Source organism: Erpetoichthys calabaricus, chromosome 12 (assembly GCF_900747795.2).
Source record: "Erpetoichthys calabaricus chromosome 12, fErpCal1.3, whole genome shotgun sequence".
Lineage (NCBI taxonomy): Eukaryota > Metazoa > Chordata > Cladistia > Polypteriformes > Polypteridae > Erpetoichthys > Erpetoichthys calabaricus.
Window position 1 is genome coordinate 54489053 of NC_041405.2, and position 24105 is coordinate 54513157.

General features: G+C 36.1%; 1 protein-coding gene across 1 annotated transcript in view; it reads left to right on the plus strand.

Moving 5' to 3' along the window:
• ttc26 (tetratricopeptide repeat domain 26) overlaps window positions 1-24105 on the plus strand; it is a 39382-nt gene that overhangs the window by 7929 nt on the left and 7348 nt on the right. Inside the window, exons 5-17 of the mRNA XM_028815564.2 lie at window positions 5360-5409; window positions 5627-5772; window positions 6034-6205; window positions 6869-6943; window positions 8730-8832; window positions 10273-10328; window positions 13049-13102; window positions 13200-13263; window positions 16024-16112; window positions 17127-17210; window positions 17390-17459; window positions 19723-19829; window positions 22891-23024. Coding sequence (XP_028671397.1) covers window positions 5360-5409; window positions 5627-5772; window positions 6034-6205; window positions 6869-6943; window positions 8730-8832; window positions 10273-10328; window positions 13049-13102; window positions 13200-13263; window positions 16024-16112; window positions 17127-17210; window positions 17390-17459; window positions 19723-19829; window positions 22891-23024 — 1204 coding nt within the window. The remainder of the gene's footprint in view (window positions 1-5359; window positions 5410-5626; window positions 5773-6033; window positions 6206-6868; window positions 6944-8729; window positions 8833-10272; window positions 10329-13048; window positions 13103-13199; window positions 13264-16023; window positions 16113-17126; window positions 17211-17389; window positions 17460-19722; window positions 19830-22890; window positions 23025-24105) is intronic.

The window sequence follows — 24105 nt, forward strand, 5'->3', positions numbered from 1 at the left end:
TAATAACCACTGCCTACAGGAAACACCCAACAAGACCTGCCGTTTTGGAAATACTCAGACCCAGTCTTCTAGCCATCACAATTTAGACCTTGTCATAGCTGACCATTTTTCCTGCTTCCAACATATCACCTTCAAGAACTAACTGTTGACATGCTGCCTAATATATTCCACCCCCTGACAAATGTGATAGTAACAAGATAATCAATGTTCTTCACTTGTCATTGGTTTTATTGTTATGGCTTATCAGTGTGTATTATTATTTTTTTTTAGTTACTTGCTCTTTGCCATCCTGCAATTCTATTTACAGTATCGGTCAAAAGTTTTAGAACACCTCCGTTTTTCCAGTTTTTCTTCAAATTTAATTAGTTGAAATGCATTGAATGACCAAAAATGGTGAAAGAATAAGCAGTAAACTGCCTGAGGTTTAAATCTAAAATTAGCAAAAAATGATTAAAAAAAAGGAAACATTCGAATATTACAAATGGTCCTTCTTTAGAGCACAACTAATAGGTTACAATCTACAGATGGTCTGAAGCAATTAAAGTAAATTAAGCCTTGCAAGTTGAAGCGAACAATTTTCATAGGTGTCCCAACTTCTGTTGATTACTTAAAAATCCTCTGTTTATCTTAAAGCAGAGTTGGAACAGCCTGTGTTGCTGCACCTTCTGAAGTGCTACTTGAACAATATTCTAGTGACAATGCCAAGAGAACTGCAACTAACAAATGAAATGAGACAGAGCATTATTACCCTTAAAAGTGTAGGCCTTTCATTTAGAGAAATTGCAAAAAAAAAAGTGTCGGTAAGTAGAAACTGTGATAGGAAGAAATCTGGCAGACCTAAAGTTACAACCCAATCAGAAGACACGTTTCTGAGGGTCACCAGCTTGAGTGATAGGTGCCTCATAGCACAACAGCTTCAAGCACAGTTTAACAGTGGACAAGAAATGCGAGTCTCAGTTTCTGCTGTGGAGAGAAGATATTTTGCCCAGTCTGCAGTAGTCCACAGTTGGTATTTCAAGGCCCTATTTTATCCTTTGAGGAATGGCTCTTACTGCCACTTGCCCTGTCAAATCTTCAGCATAAAGTCTGTTCTTCACAGTAGAAACTGAGACTTGATTTTTTTGACCTGTACTGTTAAGCTGTGCTTGAAGCTCTTGTGCTGTGAGGCACCTATCACGCAAGCTGGAATCATTTGCATTAATCATTTGTTAATTGCTGTTTTCTTGCCATTGTCACTGGAATCTTGTCCAAGTAGTATTTTAAAGTGTGTAGTAATAGTTTGTTCAAACTCTGCTTTAAGACAGAGGGGTTTTTTAAAATAATTAACAGAAGCTGGGATACCTGTGCAAATTATTTTCTTCAATTTGCAAGGTTTAATTTACTTTAATTGTTGCAGAACATCTGCAGGTTGTAACCTATTAGTTATGCCCTAAAGAAGGCCCATTTGTAATACTCTGATATTTCATTTTTATTGTTTTTTGCTAACTTTAAATTTAAACCACAGGCAGTTTACTACTTACCTTTTCACCATTTCATGTCGTTCATTATTTAAAACATAGGTGTCCTAAAACTTTTGACTGATGGTGAACTCGACTGTTTAGCCATGGGACCTGATAATAATTCAAGTAAAAATCATGTTAGAAAAAATCTGAGCTTACTTACACTGTTCACATTATTAATTTCCTTTTGCTGTCCCAATATTGCTTGACAATGGACAGTTTGAACTTATAATTCACATTTGTAGATATTGCTATAAATGTGTTATCTTCGCTGACGAGACTAAATCATTTGTGACAAGTAAAATTCAAACATGGCATACTTAGTTTTTATACATTGTCTTGATTGGGTCAATGGCTCACTATTGCTTTTGGAAGTCGTTGGAGGACTTACTGCGAGTAGACAAGGCTTAATCCTGCTTATTCACAGCAATTTTAGTAACTACTCTTGGAATGTAATACCAGTAAGAATGGATAATAGTTTAAAGTCTGATTTTTACATTCCACGGCTCCTATAAATTAATTATGCATCTTATGATGGCTACATCTTATTGCAATTTATAATCACTGAGAGATGGACAATTTCACTGATCCATAAGGTTACTGAACCTCAATCACACTGATCTGTCACTTCATGGAGGTGAAGTACCAGATGACTGAAAAAATGCAATCGTGACAGTCTACTAGAAAGGAAATAAAAAGGATCCTGGTAATTTCAGACCAATAAGTCTTACTTCTGTAACTTGCAAAAATATGGACACCATAATAAGAAGTAAACTATAAAAGTACATGTATGAATATAGCATATTAAATAAAAGCAAACATGAATTTATGACAGGAAGATCATGCCAAACCAGTCTATTAGATTTTTTGCTCTGGATGCAGTAATTGTTGACAGAAGCAAAGGATACAAGATAATTTACTTAGACTTTCAAAAGGCCTTTGATGCAGTCCGACACTGAACATTAATTCTGAAACTCAAAGCTGTTGGCACCAGATGCAGCATACAAAACTAGCTCAAGTTGATTACCTAGCAGGAGACAATGAGTACAGATAAGAGGAGAATGCTCCACTCCGCGTGTGTCTGTTCTTGGACAGATCTTTTTCTAAATTATATTACTGATATAAATTCTGATTTTGTTAGTAAATCAGGATAATTGGCAGATTATGCCAAAAGTGGAGGGATAGCAGATACTGTGTAGGCAGCAAAAATACTTCAGAAAGATTGGACAGACTTTAGAACTGGGCAAACACTCGGAAAAAGCAGTTTAATGTAGAAAAGGACAACGTTTTACATGTAGGCAAAAGGAACATTAATTATGAATACAAGATGGGAGACACTGTCCTACAGAGAGCAAACCCTCAAAAGGATTAAAGGGTTTATATGAACACAACATTCTCCTTGTCTAAGCAATTAAAAGTGCAAATAAAATGTTATGTTGTAAGCAAGGGACGTTATGCTTATGCTATACAATGCACTAGTGAGACTGCATCTGGAGTATTGTGTGCAGTTCTAGTCACCACACAATAAAAAGGACATAGTAGCACTTAAAGCTGTTCAAAAGAGAGCACCCAGGTGCACCCCAGGACTGAAGGACATATCTTCCTTTGACATGCTCAGAGAATTAAACCTGTTTAGTCTCAAGCAGTGGAGGTTTCCTGGGGTCATAATCCATTTTTTTAGATGCCAAGCCCGTTCCATCCATTCACTTTTTCAAACTCATTTTATTCAGTAGTAAGGTAATGCACAATCAGATGTTATCTCAGCAATGCTGGACAATTGGTAGGAACCAGACCTGAAGTCTGTGCCAGTCCTTTACAACAAAGAGTAAACGTGATCATGAAACAGGACATTGTAGAAGATCCCAAAAAGTTCATATTAACATATACAGTATTGCTGGTGCTTACTGTTTAATATGATGATGAGCATGTTAACATTAATTTGAATGTTAGTTGGTTTAAGATATTCTGTTCTATGTCTATAACATGTCACTCAGTCAAAACAGGCAGATACAGCTCAGCATCTTATTAGTTAAATATAGAGCTTTCAGAAATATTCTGTTCTATTAACATAGTATTCATAGCATGCCATTTATAATGGTCCTTTATACTGACATAATTGTGTTATGTTTACCCAATGAGTTTAATTGTTTACCATAATATGGTAGATTTACTGTTCTCTTATTGTAAAGCTATGTAAGGTCTCTGAATTTGTTCTCTATGAAGGAAACTATACAGAAATAAATTGAATTATTATTGCAAATTGGTGAGTATTATCTATTTGTTGCGTAGTGCGAGTCCTTTGCAGAGCATGCATATTCATAGATTAGATTAGATAGAATTTTATTTGTCCCTAGTGGAAACTTTGGCTTTTTAACAACAACTTTGAATAAGTAATCAATCTAATCTTTATGTTTTTAGGGTGTGGCAGGAAAATCAGAGAATCTCTACCTACATGGTGGCACCTACAGACATTAACTTAGCTGGGATTGAGTTGCAGTTTTATGAAACTGTGAGATTACAACAGCATTAATCACTGATGCTCTGTACTGTGTGCACTGTACTAAGTGAATTTTAAAAGTTCTAATACAACAATACTGACCACCTGAGTCATTACTAATAACTTGCTTAACCATGGATATCTTTAAGGATGATCTCTTCTCTTCTGTTTAAATCTACCACCAGTTCCATTTCTGTCTTTTTCAGTCCCACTGTTTTTCTCATGTTCACCACCTCTATAGCAATTTATTTCTGTACTTGGTATTTTCTGCTTTTCTCTTTACATACCAAGCCCATCTCTGCATTTTAAGCTGCCTCTTGATTTATTACTTTAAAAGTTGACAGAATGTATAGTTTGAAAAATGATTAATCATTCTCGCAGTCCTTTCTAGTTTTCCTTCATGTTCTTCCTTCATCAGTGATGTCTCATTCCCATACACCATACTACGCATGGTTTGCCAAAACGATTCCTTTTATTACTGTGAAAAAACGTTGTCTACTGCAACGTCTCAAGCACATCCCACCTTCATGAAACCATTACTAAAGTTCCTATGCCTGCATTCAACATTTAACCTAAATAGTATAACTTTCTTCTCTATAATAGCCAAACCATTGATATCTAAACTTACACTTACAGCTGCTAACATCCTTCTTCCACACTTTGGACAAAGTTCCACTTACACCCCTATTTCTTTCATGACCCCATATTTACCAAGATATTTACCTGGGATGGGTGCTTATAGCCATACTACCATTTCTTTCATTCTACATTTCCATTTGCTGCAACTACCACCTTGATCTTTCCTGCATTCACTTCCATGCTTTTCGCCACTATGTCTATTTCACATTTATGGATGTTTCCCTTCATTAATATAAAAGACATTGGCATTGTTATTACAATTGGTATCTCCATCACTGTTGAGAAGAGAAACTTGCTCATGTTTTTGCTTCACCATCATCTAAAAACTTTCACTGTTTTAATCTGTTGTCCTGATTAGCGTGTGTGCTTCTTTATGCACACTCCAGACCCCAGTGATTCTTGTACACTACAAGACCAAGTGTCCACTTGCTCCTTGCTTTACTTTATTAAAAAGAAAAAAATCCTCTTTCAGATGTAACAGCAGATAACTAGGAATTATTTTCATAGGTTTTGAAATGCTCATTTATAAAAACATTTCAATATTTCAAATCTTCAGGGTGAAATCTTTAAAATTACTCTTAAACCGATAACTGGTATCCCAATTCAATTTTAATTTCCATTAATTCTTATTAAGCACAATTCCACTTAAGAGTCCAGTGCGATATACTGTGTTTTTGTTCATCCTGTGTTTTACTGATTTGTTAATTTTCTTTTCCCTCTTTAGCACCCAAAAGTCGTTTACAAAATCGTCTGTTGTTCCATTTAGCACACAAGGTGAGTGACAGTTTTGAAGCCAGTTTTCTCATTACAATTGTCAGTATTTCCTTAATTAATGGCATTGTTTTGTTTGTGTTTAATGATAATTGTACACGTAATAGCAATGTACTGGTCTTAAAAAAGTGAAGTTTATCACAGACAGTAGAAAAGACTTCATTAAAGCTATAGATTATCATTACATTTAAACAACTTTATTGATGATTTTTTGTTCAAGTTCAATGATGAGAAGAAACTGATGAACTTTCACCAGAACCTTCAGGACATTACTGAGGATCAGTTGAGTTTAGCCTCTATACACTACATGAGGTCCCATTATCAAGAGGCTATAGACATCTACAAGAGACTGCTTTTAGACAACAGGTAGGTAAAGCATCAAGTATCTACCTGCTAACCTGTAGATAAAAGCACATGCAGGATCTAAATCACAGATCTATTTGGAAATTGCAGCTACAACTTGTATTACCCAGGGAATGATGTTAGATTTTCACAGACACACCTTTTATGATATTTACTGTAAACTTTAACATTTAATCTTAGAAGCCCGCTTAGATATGCCTTAAATGGATTTCTTTAGTTACAGCATATATTGTATGATGTAATAATATTTTTCATCTTTCCTAGAGATTTCCTGGCTTTGAATGTGTATGTTGCACTGTGCTATTACAAACTGGATTACTATGATGTTTCACAGGAGGTCCTGGCAGTTTATCTGCAACATGTCCCAGACAGCACTATTGCTTTGAATCTAAAAGCATGTAATCACTTCAGACTTTACAATGGCAAAGCCGCTGAGGTATGATCCAGCTTTGTGTTAGAGTATTTAAAATCAAAAACCTACAGCTGTTCATTGCAAAAGTGTAAAGTGTTGCAATATGCGCTGACAAAGTAGAAAAAGATCATGGTACTGAATGATTTGCATAACACTTCTTTTTTGGGTGTTTGTTTTTTTCCTGTCTGCAAAGTCAGATTTTTTTATCATTTCCTACAAAATATATACTGTAGTCTTTTAGATTGGCATTTCCCACTTGTTTCCGGTATAATAGCATGAGCTCCCTGAAAAACTAGTGTACATTCCTGAGCCTACTTTTGTTTGGCTTCAACCTCCTCTGTGCTGTAAACCTGGCAGCTGAATTCAGAAAGTATTCATAATACAGTGTAAGATACATTTGTTTGCTGCATGCTAAACATTACCATATGGTGAGATTGACTGGCATTTCTCCATTGCTCTCAGATTGAATATATTTGCATAGTGACTGACTTAAATATCTTTCAGTGCTTGTACCCGAGGATTCTGGGTTAAGCTCCATCTTCCCAGAGTGCATCACTTTGATGCAGTTGGCTTTAAAAATGGTTTGATGGGAAAATACAAGTGTACATTGCACAGTTAATAATATTTCCATGATAAATGCACTTTTTCTTATTTGAATCTGTAAGTTAACATATCTCCATTTTTTAGGCTGAACTGAAAAATCTGATTGACATCACATCAACATCTTTTGAGTTTGCTAAGGAGTTAATCAGACACAATCTGGTGAGCTCTTACAGATGAATTAGATGTCTTTATGTTTTTACGTGCTTTATATCTTGATCTCTGAAAGTAGTGTAGCTATTGGAAAAACTGCCCTTTCTATTTCATTGAAAGCTTTTGTACAAAATCACTTTCACCCTTTTGTTTCTCTTTTTTTGCTTAGGTTAATAAACAGTCTTGGCTTAGGTTAATAAACACTCTTGCATTTTAAAGACTTTACTCTTTGATGCAGTATATCTTATAAACCATGAAAAAAATGTTTATTTTAACTGTTTGTTTCTCTTGATTAGTTTGGTAAAAACACAATAACTGGTGTACAGAACAATTAAAAAATGTAATAAGTAGGTCAATATTTCATGTACAATTCAATTTCATCATCATCATCATCATCCTCAGTCCACCTGGAGAGTTTATGAAGTCAGATAACCCATTATGAATTTGTGACTTAAAGATACTGAAGCCTCTTGAGGGTTGACTGAGTCCAGGCATTCTTACTTAAGGACACCATTAAAAAAAATCCAAATTGTGAAGAAGCTTTGAAACGTTTCTTGAATTATTTTTTTTTAATTTTAAATAGAATGGAATATCCTTTTCCCACTGTGGCACATTACTTGGATTGGGATTTTTCAAACTGAAGGCATACGGCAGTTCACAACAATGTAGTTTAAGATATTACAATAAAATTTTCTCTGTGTGATATTATCCCATCTGAAATACTCTGAATCCTGTTATAAGTGAATTAGAAGTAATCGAGGTTCCTGACAGGTAAGATTTTTTTCCAGTATAGTCTGGGTGTGGGTCAGTCCCAAAACATTTGAGATGTGTGCTTGACAACATTTCTCACAATTAGGATCTTGGCGTTGGGTACATTTTTGATCATTTAAGTCTAGATAAACACATTCAGTGTACAGTTATCATTTTTATTTTTATGATTTCAAATGTCTTTCCTATCTAGTTCTCGAGTTAGAATCTTATTGACCTTTTTACTGTGTTAATTGTAAGAGTGTCATGACTTAATGGAACAGGAGAGTAATGGTGTATTGCATGTAACAATTTCACTACAGTGTTTTAATGTATTTTTTTAAATAAACCTCAGAGGTGGAGGGTTTTGCAAATTCATCATTAAATATGGAGGTATCTGTAAATAATTCTGATGTCTTTATTGCTTGTTTGTGTTCAAGTATGAGTGTATGTAAATGTAGTAAATTATTTGTCCTCTAAAGCGCTTCCCAAAGTGTTCTGCTTGCCTTGTCTGGAGAAATGTTAACTTCTATAAAAATCATTTAATGGAGAAATAATAATAAAAAAAAATATCTGGTATTAATAAAGGACTGAACTGCCAGTTTCAAGTTGGTATAGTGTGGTTTATAATTCCTCTCTCCAAGAAAGAGCAGCATGGTCAGAAAGTGCATTTTTATCAGAATGGTAAGATTTAACCAAGGGAAGCAGGTTGTTCTAAATAAACAAGCAGTTGATTTGTGAATAGATGTGGTGTACCAAGAAAAAGAACATTGTCTTAAAAACAGGTAAATAACAGGTAAATAAACTTTTACCTGATTCTAATGTGCAGTTGATTTAGATATTTGTTAAATCCAAACAGAGCCTAGTTTTATAGTTGTAGTATCCGTGTCTGATGTATTTGAGAAGATTCTAGCCTCATTAACTTTCTGGAAAGTACGCCTCTTCTATTTTTAGTGTATTTTTCCTTTGCGGTCATGGTGCTTGCCAGTTTCTGGACTCCTTTTTGGAGTGTGTTCACAGCTGTATTACTGTTATTCTCTATTAATAGGTTGTGTTTCGTGGAGGTGAAGGTGCTCTCCAGGTATTACCTCCTCTGATTGATGTTATTCCTGAAGCCAGGCTAAATCTAGTCATCTACTATCTAAGGCAAGGTGAGTAGTTCTTTTAGGAAACTGGTAGAAAGTGACCAACAGGAATCTATCTTCTGGATTAGGATACAGTAAAGCAAAGATTAACAAAGGAGTACAAATTCATTTTTAATCATTTTAGATTGTGATGTCTTTTACATAGAAAAATAACTAGTTAAGATCTATTTGAGTTTTAGTAGATTAGTAAGTAATATTTATCTCTGAAAACAGGAGTATATAGGCATGGCATTCCTAACCTTCTCATTCATTGCATAATGCTGACGCATGAAGTTTAAGTTGAGCTTCTGGTAATTTTGTACTAGATTAAATCTAAACAAAAACCTCAGCAAAGAATTCTCACTGTCCCTAGTGCACATTTAAAAAAATAAATAAATAATATAATTTAGTCAGATTGTTGGCAATAATTGAAAGTAGTCACAAGCACTTCAGTTTGACATGCCTCTCTGGGAAGTGTTTTTATTCCTAGATAATTTGCTCCTTACCTACAGTATTGTGAAAATGTTTGCTCTGTTTTTTTCAGTCAAAAGCCTTACATAAAAATTGCTCCTAGTGAATAATGAATACAAAATTTAGTATTCAGTATTTATTTTTAATTAATGCAAGTTGTTTTCATAGGTGCCTTTCTTACAGGCTGAGCTGCTGAATGCAGTTCTTGTCAGTCATTTCCATTATAATTACATCAGTGTATAGAAAGACATATCACCCCTTTGATGAAATAATTTATGAAAAGATTGTAAATGCAATACATTAAAAGTGGATGGAATGTTAGTGACAGACACCCGCACTCATTATCACATGGTGTCAATTTGGAATTGGCAATAAATCTGCCATGCATATCTTTGGGAAATGTAGGGAAACTTTTATGCAGGCATGGGGATAACATGCAAAAAACACAGTAAATGAGAGTTTCATTTTTAGGCAGAACAAACCTACTCAATGTAAATCTTAATAGCTGGTCTAGTGCCATATATAGGTAAATACAAAAAGGACAATAAAAGGTACGACAGAAACAAAAAGCATAATGGAAATCTAATTGGATGGCATGGTGGCGCAGTGGGTAGCGCTGCTGCCTCGCAGATAGGAGACCCGGGTTCACTTCCCAGGTCCTCCCTGCGTGGAGTTTGCATGTTCTCCCCATGTCTGCGTGGGTTTCCTCCCACAGTCCAAAGACATGCAGGTTAGGTGCATTGGCGATTCTAATTTTTCCCTAGTGTGTGTGCGCGCCCTGAGGTGGGCTGGCGCCCTGCCTGGGGTTTGTTTCCTGCCTTGCACCCTGTGTTGGCTGGGATTGGCTCCAGCAGACCCCTGTGACCCTGTAGTTAGGATATAGCGGGTTGGATGATGGATGGATAGATGGAAATCTAATTTAACATGTAGGTCATCTCATTTATAACCTACATTCCTCATTATAATGTATTTTCATTGAATGTTCTTTGCCTGTAGATGATGTAGAAGAAGCATTCAACTTGATTAAAGATCTTGAGCCAATAACACCTCAGGTAAAACTACATTTTAGTGTGGCATAACTTATCATACTGTGCCTCTCTTTTGAATGCTCAGATTCATTTTTCTGTGTCTACTTTCATAGTCCATATTGAGTTATGTCTGATAATACATAAACATGTTCAATACTAAAGTTATTAATGAAATGCAGCTATTTTAGTTAAAAATTTTAGCTATTTTTATATCTGCATTACTGATGTATATTTATAAGGAGTATTATGAAAGCCTCCAAAGATTCTTAGATGGTGTAATTCAGTATAACACAATTTTTTTTTTTTTTAAAAAAGCTTTATTTAGATTTTTAGACATACAAACTCAAACTCTTTGAAATAAATAAAACTAGTGGTGGGCTGCAAAAGCAACAGAATTCAGATCAATCAGTTGTGTCTGTTTTTCCTTTCCTTTCCAGCAGTGACGTTTCATTCATAGAGCGTATTTTGAGCATTAAGGTTATAATAGTGCACTGTCTGCAAAATTCAATCATCTCCTTGTGCAGTCTCAAACAACAATTTTTACACCCTGCCCTGGCTAAGATAGCCACCTGTCTTTATTCTGATCTTTCTTTTTTTAATACATTATCATAGGAAATATCAGCCTTTCCAGACAACAGTTTGTACAAGACAATAATAATAATAATAATAATTCATTACATTTATATAGCGCTTTTCTCAATAGAACCTCTTGTACTCTCCAGCCAGTCCCTGGGCATCTTCCTCTTTTTCCAGTGCTCCCATTAAAGCCATTAAGTTTAGCAGCCATGTACTCTTTTTTGCTTTAGTTTTGCGTTCCACCATGTTTATATTGTCCTTCTGCTCACAATTGAACTAAGATTTACACAAAAAATGAGCATTCATCAGGCTGTCAGGTGCATTGGCATTTTTTTCATTATTTCCAAAATCTAGTAAGTATTTTTTAAATTTCATCACAAGCAAATTTGAAGTTCAGTTGTTTTTTAGTCAATGATATATTTATCATGATATGCTTATATCATTATCATTGTATATGTATTTTTTTGCACTTGTTCTCATCCCCAGTATTGGGATATGTCCTATTAGTTGATGAAAAATAACAGCCTGACAAGCCGTGCACGTTTTAAGCTGGTTTGCAGTGTCTGTTTATCTTATGTTGATTTTAATTTATTTGCTATTGACCACACTACTTAAATATAACTGTGTAGTCCTATTTTGCAGAGAAGCTTATTTGCAATCTTATTTCAACTTAGGTTGTATAGTGCTCTTTTCTGTAAAAGTTGTAAAATATACCTGTTTAGTGCCAATCATTATCACAGAAAGTTGGTTGCTTACTTTCAGAGGTTATCATTGTCAGGATTATCTTCAGGTCTTTAATATTCTTTTATGGAAAGGAAGTTGGATTGAGGGTGGCACGGTGACGCAGTGGTAGCGCTGCTGCCTCGCAGTTAGGAGACCCGGGTTCGCCTCCCGGGTCCACCCTGCGTGGAGTTTGCATGTTCTCCCTGTGTCTGCATGGGTTTCCTCCGGGCACTCCGGTTTCCTCCCACAGTCCAAAGACATGCAGGTTAGGTGGATTGGTGATTCTAAATGGGCCCTAGTGTGTGCTTGGTGTGTGGTTGTGTTTGTGTGTGTCCTGCGGTGGGTTGGCACCCTGCCCGGGATTGGTTCCCTGCCTTGTGCCCTGTGTTGGCTGGGATTGGCTCCAGCAGACCCCCGTGACCCTGTGTTCGGATTCAGCGGGTTGGAAAATGGATGGATGGATGGAAGTTGGATTGACATGAAATATGTGTTGTTCATCATTAACTTTATCCTTGAGGACAGTATCATTTTGGTAATATTTCTCTTCCTTCCAACTTACCCTCTCAGGCTCTTTGGTTTTCTACAAATTTACTAAGGAAAAACTTGACAGACTCAAGTGCACTAAAGCATTTGTTCCTCTGTGACTTATTTTGTTTATCTGCAAATTTAATTTGAATCACAGTAACATGAGATTATTTTGTCTTTTCTCCGGGATCTTGGATTATTTGCATTGTTGGTTTATGTATTAATTATTTTTGTTACTATATTCAGCTTTTTTTATTTGTTACCATAATGTATTTTATTTCTTGTATAAAACATCTTGTAAATTACTCGCCAAATTATTAGTCCAAGGTCCTCTTACTGCTAGTAATGCATTTCTTGTATTTGCAGTTGTTTTTTGAATTGTACAGTTTGTGTATTTATACTCTATTGTAACCTTGTTAGCCTTGTAAAGGACCTTTTAGATTAGATTAGATAAACTTTGTTCATCCATCCATCCATCCATTATCCAACCCGCTATATCCTAACTACAGGGTCACAGGGGTCTGCTGGAGCCAATCCCAGCCAAAACAGGGCACAAGGCAGGAAACAAACCCCGGGCTACATATTACATTTAAACAATTTTGCCATTAGTAATGTACTACATTTCATAATTAACCATTCCCATGTTTTGTATTCAAGGGTATATACTGGCATACCTTGAAATTCTTGCCTTGATTCCTGTTATGAAGTTATAGAAAAACAGCTTTTATAAATTTACAAACCTCCACTGTCAGTTTCTTCAAAATTTGGCTATGAATATCTGCTTGTATTAACCATGGTAGAATTTTTTTTTTCTTTTTTTAAATTAAGCATGTCTTCATTTCCTAGTAAAATCATATTAGCAATTACCATATGTTTTGTAGTGTTATGACTTTTAATAATGATGATTTACTCTCCCACAGGAATACATTCTCAAAGCAGTGGTTAATGCAGCCCTGGGTCAGGAAAATGGCTCAGTAAGTAAAATGACTTCCCATATCTTATCAAGGCAATCAGGCTTCAATTAAGGTCAATTAAGGTATCATGGCTGAATTCTTTTTTTGTTATTTACAGAGGGATCACCTGAAGATTGCACAGCAATTCTTCCAGCTGGTTGGTGGATCAGCAAGTGAATGTGGTTAGTTTTCAGAACTCCTGTAAAATTTATAATCTGAAAACATATAATTATGTTTAAAAAAAATACAAAAAACAGCAAGACGTGATGCAGCATTTACAGGGAAATGCTTGATACTTTTCAGTTTATTTATTTATTTTGTATTTTATTGATTTTATTAAAATTAAATAACATTCCATACAAATAGGTCAAGCTTTACAAAAAACAAATCAACCCCCAAACCTGACAGAGAGCTAGGACTGCAGAGTAAAACTTAAAGCTAATAAAAATAAGTAAATAAATAAATTAATAAATGAATAAAGATAAATGAAGTTAAAGAGGGGAGAGAACCTGCTTCCTCAATTTAAATGCTTATTTTAAAATGTTATTGATTAGATCCTGACTGGTTTTGAAAAAGTTTTGTACAGATCCTCTAAGTGTGAATTTGATTTTTTGTCCAGTTTCAAATAATATATAACATCAGTTACCCACTGACTTAGAATAGGTGAGTTAGGATTCTTCCAGTTGAGCAAGATAAGTCTACGTGCCAATAGTGTAGTAAAGGCAATTACAGTTTGTTTGTCCTCCTCCACTTTAAGCCCATCTGGGAGTCCACCAAACACAGCTGTTAATGGCTTAGGAGGGAGTGTGACACCAAGGCTGTCTGAAAGGCATTTAAAGATTTTGGTCCAAAATGATGTTGATGTTGTGCAGGCCCAAAACATGTGGCCCAATGCGGCTGGAACTTGATTGTAGCGTTCGCAGGTTGGATCTTGCCCTGGAAACATTTTGGACAATTTTAAATGAGAGAGATGCACTCAATATATAATTTTGAGTTGAATAATTCTATCCTCTGCACATATGGAGTTCGAGTGAATTATGTGCATTGCTACTTTCCACTCCTTTTCTGAGATGTTGAGTGAGAGATCCTTTTCCCACTGTACTCTTACAGTCCCTCCCTTTCAAAGATCCAAAACGGTTTTATGTATTACAAAAATGCTGTCTGAGTCCTCGAAACTGATCAAGATTTTTTCTAGCATAGAGGGAGGTGGGAGATGAGGAATATTGGGCAGGTTTTGTTTAACAAAGTTTCTAATTTGAAGGTAGTGAAAGAAATGTGTTGCTGGAAGGTTAAATTTGGAGTGTAATTGTTCATAGGATGCAAAGATGTTGTCTAGTACAGATCTCTAAGTGATTTAATCCCAAATGTTTTCCAGACATTAAAAACTGCGTATGTTTGAGAGGGTAGAAAAAGGTGGTTCTTGTGCAGAGGTGCCACAGATAAAAGCTTCTCTACCTTAAAATACTTCCTGCATTGGTTCCATAAGTGAAGCACAATTAGTTTGTTAGTATATTGGCAATAACTTCTATTTATTGGGGTCCAAAGCAAGGAATTTAACTGCAGGATTTTATTTCAATTGCACACCAAGCTTGTGTATGTTATCTGTGTGTCCATGTCCAGGTTTTTATAGCTTTTATATTTGCTGCCCTGCAATAAAACTAAGTTAGGTAGAGCCATGAAACCTTCCGCCTTAGGTCTTTGTAGGGTTGCCTTGTGGATACGGGGATGTTTTGAATTCCAAATAAATGACGTTATGGTTGAATCTAATTTCTTAAAAAAAGATCTATTGATGTATATTGGAATGTTTTGAAATAAAAAGAGAAGCTTAGGAAGGATATTCATCTTAACAAACAACAGCCAAAGTGAGATGAAGGGTTGACAATCTATGCAAATTGTGGTTAATTTTTTTGCATACAGACGGCTACATGTTTTTGATAAAGAGCTTTATGTTTACTTCTGATGTTTACCCCTAGTTATTTAAACTGATCTGCAATGATAAAAGGGAAGGTGTCCAATCTAATATTGCATGCTTGAGAATTCACTGGGAAGAGCACACTTTTATTCAGATTGATTCTGAGACCAGAAATCTTTCGAAATTCTATTAGTGTTGTTAGGACTGCAGGCACAGTATTTTGTGGGTCTGATATATACAGTACCATATCATCTACATGCAAAGAAACTTTTTGTTCAAGTCCTTCTCTGATAATCCCCTTTATCTCCTATGCATTTCGACAGTGAATTGCCAGTTTAAAATAGTTTCTTAAAGGCTATGGTAATTTATGCTTCATTGGCTATTTATTATGTAAAGGTTTAGTTTAGAAACCTTGACCATTGTGTCTCTGAAGAAAAATAAATAACTTTCTGCTTCAATGATAACAGAAATGAAAAAATGAAAACTGATGTGAAATGTCTAACAATTTTTTACATCCCTTTTTATATTTTAAATGAGAACATGGCTGTATAAAGTATACTGCTCATTCATTATCTTATTATGTTAAAGGGTTGGCAGGTAGCTGACTAAGGAATGTTAGGTGGAGTCCGTTATTCTACTGTGTAAAAGGCACCATGGAATGGTGCCATAGCTGAAGGAATTTACAATAGTTTAGTGAGCTGGTGGACTAGAGAAGTGGAGCATCTATAAGCCCAGTAAGATACGTGAGCCAGAAACCAAACTGGCAGCACTGCTCAGTACTGCCCCTTAAAGTTCATCCTGATCTTGACTATAAAGTATTGCCTTACGCTCACTGGAAAGTAATCAAATCAGCTGTAAATAATTTTTCTTTAGTTTTGTTTGTAGCAAAATCCAAAGTTGTATTTAATCAAGATTAGTAGTGTTCTGATTGATCGAGACACTAGCTAACTAAACTTGGCATTTAATGAAATTCAGTTAAGATACCTAGAAATATGGGTTTTCATCCCTGTTTCCTTCCAATCTCTGCTAGACACCATTCCAGGAAGACAATGCATGGCCTCCTGCTTTTTCCTCCTTAAAAAATTTGAAGATGTGCTTGTCTACCTCAACTCTGTTAAGGTTAGTTTTATTTATGTACATTTGTTCTGTTAACTATGTTAGATATTAAAGTTTTTTTAAAGAACTCATTTGCTTTTCATTGCTAAAATCTATTTTTTTTCAGTTCCAATGCCAAATTGAAAATACTGTCAAATTCTTATAGTAATTTCAGGCAGAACTGTAGCTCAGACCTGCTCTTAATTTAGTATTGCAAATTTTAAAACACTAAATTAAAACCCTTAAAGATAACAGATTTAATCTTTGGTATATCAATAAACAAACAGAAATTGTATTTACTGATTTTAAAATATATGGATGTCAGTTAGCATGGTTGTTTTTATTTTTAAAGAAGTACAAATTAATGCAAGGTTTTTATTTAAATTGTAAATTCAGCACGTGAGAATTTTTGTAAACAATTCTTCTCAGCAGCATTAAAAGCCTCTTTCTCACACACTCGTAATCAAGTTGAGCACAAGTTTCATACTGTGAATTAAGGTGGATTATCAGCATTATGCAGCATTAAGGAAGGCATTGCACAAATTAAAGCAGACATCTGAATGTTTACCTGATGTAAATATAGATTACTTGAATTGTGGAGGTTGTACTGATTTGTGTCATCTAGAGAGACTGACAGGTTGATAGACCAAGTTTGAAATGCCGTGCCTAGTTATTTCTACATTACACAAAATGTCATAAAGGAATTAAAGACTGCAAGGTATGAGTTGTAAAGATTAGTGTTAGTATAAGCACACATAGATAAAGAGGAGACATTATACAGACATTTTAACTGTATCTTAATGTAACAAAAGATCCCTAAATGTACTTAATTCAGTTTGGGGTTGTGAGAAACTAAGGACTAGCTCAGCAGCATTGTGAGCAAGGAAGGAACTAAGCCTGGACAACAACCGCATTTGAGCTAAATGGAATTCTTGTACAAAGATTTCTTATGTAAGCTCCAGAATTTACACTTTTACTTATGTACTGCACATATACTTATGTACTGCTAAATCATGTCTTGCTTTTCCCTCATTACAGAGCTATTTCTACAATGAAGACACATTTAACTTTAATTATGCACAGGCAAAAGCTGCTGTGGGCAACTTCAAGGAAGCCGAAGAGGTTTGTATGATAATAAATTTCACACAGATCTAAAGAAGCTAACATTTTTGTTTGTATAGTGAGAGATATTTTTTCTTACTACCAATTAATTTCAGACTGCCTTTTTTAATAACTGTTTAATAGTCTGCTGTGTTTTATAATTCCAAAAAAAGTAAACAAGTATATTTTATTATTAACAGGTATTCCTTCTCATCCAAAGCGAGAAGATCAAGAATGACTATACTTACCTGAGCTGGCTGGCACGATGCTGTGCGTGTTTAAATATTACTACTAAATGAAAATTATGTTTTTGTTACTGGGTTCTTTTCAAGCTGTATATTCTGAATTGAATGTAACTGCAAGTGCAAATATTTATTATAGCAGGTATCTTATTTTGGTGAACATGTTTAAATGCTTGAAGACAGTAAGAGTGACTACAATTTTCTGAATTTAACAAAATGTAAATCTATTCATACATTTCTCCAGTAAAATTTTTTCTTTCAGTGGAATGATATTCTTTATAGTAGACATGTGTATTATATGGTGGTTTGGTTGTAGATAGATCAGTGGATAGAATTGCAATGTAGCCCCAAAACCATGTAATGCTGTGGAACTGCATTTAATGTACATAAATAAATAATACCTCTCTAAATTTGTAATGTAGCAGGTTCACTGTACACGAGCTGCTGATCGGTCCACATCTAAACCTGAACTTATTTTCTAGACTGCAGTACATTATAATGTGCAGCATAGACTCTGGAGCTCTGCTCGATTCTTGTATAGTATCCTAACTTCTGGATATAATCATCAATCAAAATAACGCTGTAAAGTCTACTGGCTTTTTTTTTTTTTTTTTTGCTTCATTTGTTTGCATTTTACATATTCGGATAATACTTGTTCCAGTTAATGTTGTTGTTACTATTATTGTTATTATTATTTAGCAGATACCTCTGTCTAGGAAGACTTATAAAAAAAAATAGCTGAACATTCTAAAAACCATTTAATCCATTTTGCAGTTGCAAAGGGCTAGAATCTATCCTGGCAGCAATGGGTGCAAAGCAGGAGCCAACCGTGAATGGGGTACTACACCATTGCAGGGACCAATTATATTGGGCCAGTGTTGAAAATGTAGAATTTCCAAATCACCTTTCTCATATACCTTTGAGGATGTGAGAAAACCTGAATGCGAACTCCACATAGATACCAAACAGGCATAGTATCCAAGCTCAGTGCAGTGGATATGTTACACTAACTTAAATTTGAAATAGAATATAAGAAGCTTAGTACTACATTTAATGTTAATACTCAGTGAAAACTAGATGTCCAACAAACCCACAGTTGAATGATGGCTAATTGTGTCAGTTCAGCTGCGGACTCGGAAAAAGCAGAAAGGATTAAGCAGTCACAAGATGCCTAGGGAAGAACTCTGTGTTCAAGAGTTCCCTGACCATAAGGAGGCTGGGGGGAGGTTACAATGGTCATAGAAGTGCATTGCACACCTTGGTAGCAAGAACTGAGAAATACCATACCAGAATTGAGACAATATAGTGGGATGTGTGCAGATCAGGGGGTTGAGACTTTGAGGAACAGAGCTATGAAGGGTAAGCGCTATTCTGTAATAGTTACAAGAGGTGACATAGCATTTGCTGGGAGCTCTGCCAGCACAGAATTGCAGTAGTCCAGCCAGGAGAAAAGTGGAGCCTGAACAAGGTATAGATCAGGGGTGTCGAACTCCAGGCCTGGAGGGCCGCAGTGGCTGCAGGTTTTCATTCTAACCATCTTTGTAATTAGTGACCAGTTTTTGCTGCTATTTACTTCTTTTAATTAGCTTGACTCAGGCCCCTTAGTTGTTTCTTTTTCCTTAATTAGCAGCCAAACAATAATGAGACACGAAACAAGCGGCCACATGACCAGCTCACCTATGTCCATCACACAGAATCTGAAAATAGAGAAAGGTGGAGATCTCAGTAAGGCTGATCTCTCAGGTCATCAAAACATCTTGATGGTGTTCTTAGAAAAAAACATAAAATCATTCAGTTTTGGAAATGTGGCAGAATGAATAATTAAATAACGGGTTTAATTAACAGCAAGCATTGGCATCTCATTAAGAAACTGGTTGGAGTTTGAAGCCCCAGGTTAAGCTGGCTATCTGTTGGCTCGTTTCACATCTCATTTCTATTTGGCTCTCATTTAATGAGGAAACGAATCAATTCAGAGGACCGAGTCCTTAAAAACAGGGCTATTAAAATGAAGGGAAAAAAGTGAATTAGCAGTGAAAACTGGTCACTGATTAGGAAAAGGGTTAGAATGAAAACCTGTAGCCACTGCGGCCCACCAGGCCTGGAGTTCGACACCTGTGGTATAGATAGCAAGGCAGGGTTGGACCGTAGGAATGTTGTAAAGAAAAAATCAGCACAGCAGGGCCATTCAAGAAATGTGTAGTTTAAAGGAGAAGGTGTCATCCAAGATCATACTGTATTTCCTTTTTGCAGTTAAACTGTAAGCCCTTTATACATACATTTTTCATTTTCAGATATAATTAATAAGAAGCCCCGGCAAGCCTGGGAACTGTATTTGAAAATGGAGACATCTGGAGAGTCATTTAGTTTGCTGCAACTCATTGCTAACGATTGCTACAAGGTAAGACACGAAGCTGCCAGCACTTGGCCTTTATGTATTGTAAGTCTTTAAATAAATCATTTATATAGATTGGGACATTTTCCTCATACTGTACATTCCACAGACCTGCATCTTAAGTTACTTGGCAACTCTAAATTGTGAATCGGAGTATGTGTGGGCCTTCTAGTGGATTCTCACCAAATGCTATCAAGACAGGTTCTGTCCTATGACAATGTTAAGTTTTGATTCATTATGTTATGTTACTTGCAACTTAAAGGAAAATAAGATTTATGGGTTAATTTTTTAGATGCAGTAATCAGAAATATTAAGTTTTGCTGTAACCCTGGAGCAGAAACAAAGTCTCTACAGATACTTAATGTAGGTCAAAAGTAATCCATCATACTGGTTTCCCTGTCCACTTTTGTTGTTAAACATTTTTATGGAATGATGTATAAAAAGCCAATGGAAATTTTATGTTGGCAGGTTATAAGCATTAAATATCCTATTCACTTTGCAAACCTTCATTGTTCTGAACAAGATATCAGAAGTTGATCCCATCATTGGAGTAAATTGTATTTCACTCTGTTTCCTTGCATGCCCCACATTTGCTGTATTCTTGCTCACATGGGATCAGTTTTGAGTTGCTGATTGACAAAACTGCATTTTTTTTAACATGGGCAGAATATGCAGATCTCATTTTGTTTGTACTGCAGCTACGAATAATGCTCAAATCACAGTGCTTTATTTTTAAACAACAACGGTTAGTGATGACACAAAAACATAGTCGTCTTCTTCTTTAGGCTGCTCCTGCTAGGTGTTGCCACAGCGCATCATCTTTTTCCATATCTTCCTATCTTCTACATCTTGCTCGGTTACACCCATCACCTGCATGTCCTCTCTAACCACATCCATAAACCTTCGCTTAGGCCTTCCTCTTTTCCACTTGCCTGCCAGCTCTATCCTTAACATCCTTTTCCCAATATATCCAGCATCTCTCCTCTGCACATCTCCAAACCAACACAATCTCGCCTCTCTGACTTTGTCTCCCAACTTTCCAACCTGAGTTAACCCTCTAATGTCCTCATTTCTAATCCTGTCCATCCTTGTCACACCCAATGTAAATCTTAGCATCTTTACCTCTGCCACCTCCAACTCTGTCTCCTTTCTGGTCAGTGCCACCATCTCCAACCTATATAGCAAAGCTGGTCTCACTACCGTCCTGTAGATCATCCCTTTCACTCTTCCTGATACCCGTCTGTCACAAATTACTCCTGACACTCTTCTCCACCTATTCCACCCTTCCTGCACTCTCTTTTTCACCTGTCATCCACAATCCCCATTACTCCGTACTGTTGATCCCAAGTATTTAAACTCCTCCACCTTCATCAGCTCTACTCCTTGCATCCTCACTATTCCACTGATAGCCCTCTCATTTACACACATGTATTCTGTCTTATTTCTACTGACCTTCATTCCTCTCTTCTCTAGAGCATATCTCCACCTCTCCAGGGTCTCCTCAACTTGCTTTCTACTCTCACTACAGATCACAATATCATCAGCAACCATCATAGTCCACAGGGAATCTTGTCTAATCTCGGCTGTCAACCTGTCCATCAACATTGCAAAAGAGAAAGGGCTTAGAGCCGATCCCTGATATAATCCCACCTCCACGTTGAATGCATCTGTGACTCCTATCACAAACCTCACCACTGTTACACTTCCCTCGCACATATTCTGTACAACTCTTGCGTACTTCTCTGTCACTCCCAACTCATACAATACCACAACTCTTCTCAAGGCACACTGTCAAATACTTTCTCCAGGTCCACAAAGATGCAATGCAACTCCTTCTGGCCTTCTCTATACTCCTCCATCAACGCCCTCAGAGCAAACATTGCATCTGTGGTTCTCTTTCCTGGCATGAAACCATACTGCTGCTCACTAATCATCACCTCCCTTCTTAACCTAGCTTCCACTACTCTTTCCCATAACTTCATGTTGTGGCTCATCAATTTTATCCCCCTGTAATTACTACAGCTCTGCACATCCCCTTTATTGTTAAAAATCGGTACCAGTACACTTCTCCACTCCTCAGGCATCCAAGATTCCATTAAACAATCTGGTTAAAAACTCCACTGCCATCTCTCCTAAACACTTCCATGCTTCCACAGGTATGTCATCTGGGCCAACGGCTTTTCCATTCTACTTCCTTTTCATAGCTGTCCTTACTTCCTCCTTGTTAATCTATTGCATTTCCTGATTCACTATCTCCACATGATCCAACCTTCTCTCTCTCTCATTCACTTCATTCATCCGCTTCTCGAAGTACTCTTTCCATCTTCTCAACACACCCTCCTCGCTTCTGAGTACGTTTCCATCTTTATCCTTTATCACCCTAACCTGCTGCACATCTTTCCCAGCTCGGTCCCTCTGTCTAGCCAGTCGATACAGGTCATTTTCTCCCTCCTTAGTGTCCAACCTCTCATACAACTCATCATACGCCTTCTCTTTAGCCTTCGCCACCTCTTTCTTCAACTTATTTCCTTATACTCTTGTCTACTTTCTGCATCTCTCGGACTATCCCACTTCTTCTTCGCAACCCTCTTCCTCTGTATACTCTACTATAAATAAAACGGTATTATTGCAAAGCATTAAACAAATTTACAATGTAGTACCTGTAGTCTACATGTAATGTCTAAAATATGAGTTCAGTTGTAGCATATACATTCTCACACTACTGTAGTACACTGTTACAAGTCAACCTAAGAATAAAGTTCTTTGAGTCAACATTGTTACATTTGTTATTCCACCACTGAAGTCATAAATGTCTTTCTCAACGTTGTTTGAGGCTAGACCTCCATTTCATATGCTTATCTTTAAACATCATCAAGCATTACTATTTTTAATTAATTTTCAGCTGTTGCTTGTTCTTTAGCTCTTCCGTAGCATTTTTGCTATCATGGCAAATGTTTAACAAGTGCAGAATGCCTTTTATTCCATAGTTTAGAATAACCTGCACCGGTTTAAGTGATTTCAGTAAAGGATGAATGGAACTGATTCTTCTATACCTGTCTGTTTTCAGATGGGTCAGTTCTATTATTCAGCAAAAGCCTTTGATGTGCTAGAGCGGCTTGATCCAAACCCTGAATACTGGGAGGGCAAAAGGGGAGCCTGTGTTGGTTTATTTCAAATGATTCTGGCAGGAAGAGAACCCAGGTAAGAAATGTATCATTGTTTAAGATCAAACTAAAGATAGATGTCAATATCAAGTAATTTATTCAAGCTGTTTTTACTATCGAACTATTATTAGTAGTCACAAAGCATACAGAAAAATACAGTTTTAACACAAACTGCCATCCAGATTGGCTTATAAGCCATTCAAGAAAATGCAATCCTGTATGAATAATGTGAGGGTTGTTTGTAAAAGTGTGTACAGGCTGAAGACATGCATAAGCTAACTTAGTATGTTCATTTCATTAATGCTCAAGTAATATAGTTGCATAAGGAATAATTTTTGTTGAGAAAAAGTAGTATGCAGAAATTAACCTCCACACAGTATAAAGAAAGACTCCTTTCTTGAGTTCTTTTGTTTGTGTGTATGTTGATTACTCTGATTTACATACTAATTTCTAAAGTTTATGTGAGAGACTGCTAGTGGTGAGTACAAACCTGCCCAAGGAGTGCCATGGCTTTGTGCAGCACGAGGTCTGAATATTTTTCTGAATTCAGCTACTTATAAAGGGAAACATTAATTTGCAGGTTTCTTTCAAAAACCCAGTATTACTTCTTATTTCGCTGTCACCTTTATCCAAGGCTACTTACCACGTTTGATTATGAAGATCAAGTAAACTGAATACATTTCTATTGTTTTTCTCAGTCGGAGCACTAGCATGTAAAGGTCACACAGTGTCAGTAGCAGGCTTGGAACTTACAACTTCAGGGTTTGAAGTCCAAATCCTCAACCATTATGCCAGTCCAGAGCAACAAATCTGACCAAGCCTCTGTTGCCATTATTTTGCATTCATATAGCATTGCCAGTTTGATGGAATGAACAACAGTACTGATGCATTTTTTATAAATAATTTTTACAAATGAAAATTTTTTTTACAGAACAATGAAATTATAAAAACATATTAAATTTCTGCCTATAAAGAATTAATAAAATCTTGTAGATAACCTGTAAAATTACATTTCCTCTAGCAGTTTCATCTACTTTTGTTTTAGTTTTTGAACTCGTCCTTAGGTGCTTTTAAAAATGAAAATAGTCCAACTTGTGGTAGAGAGATTTTTTTAATAA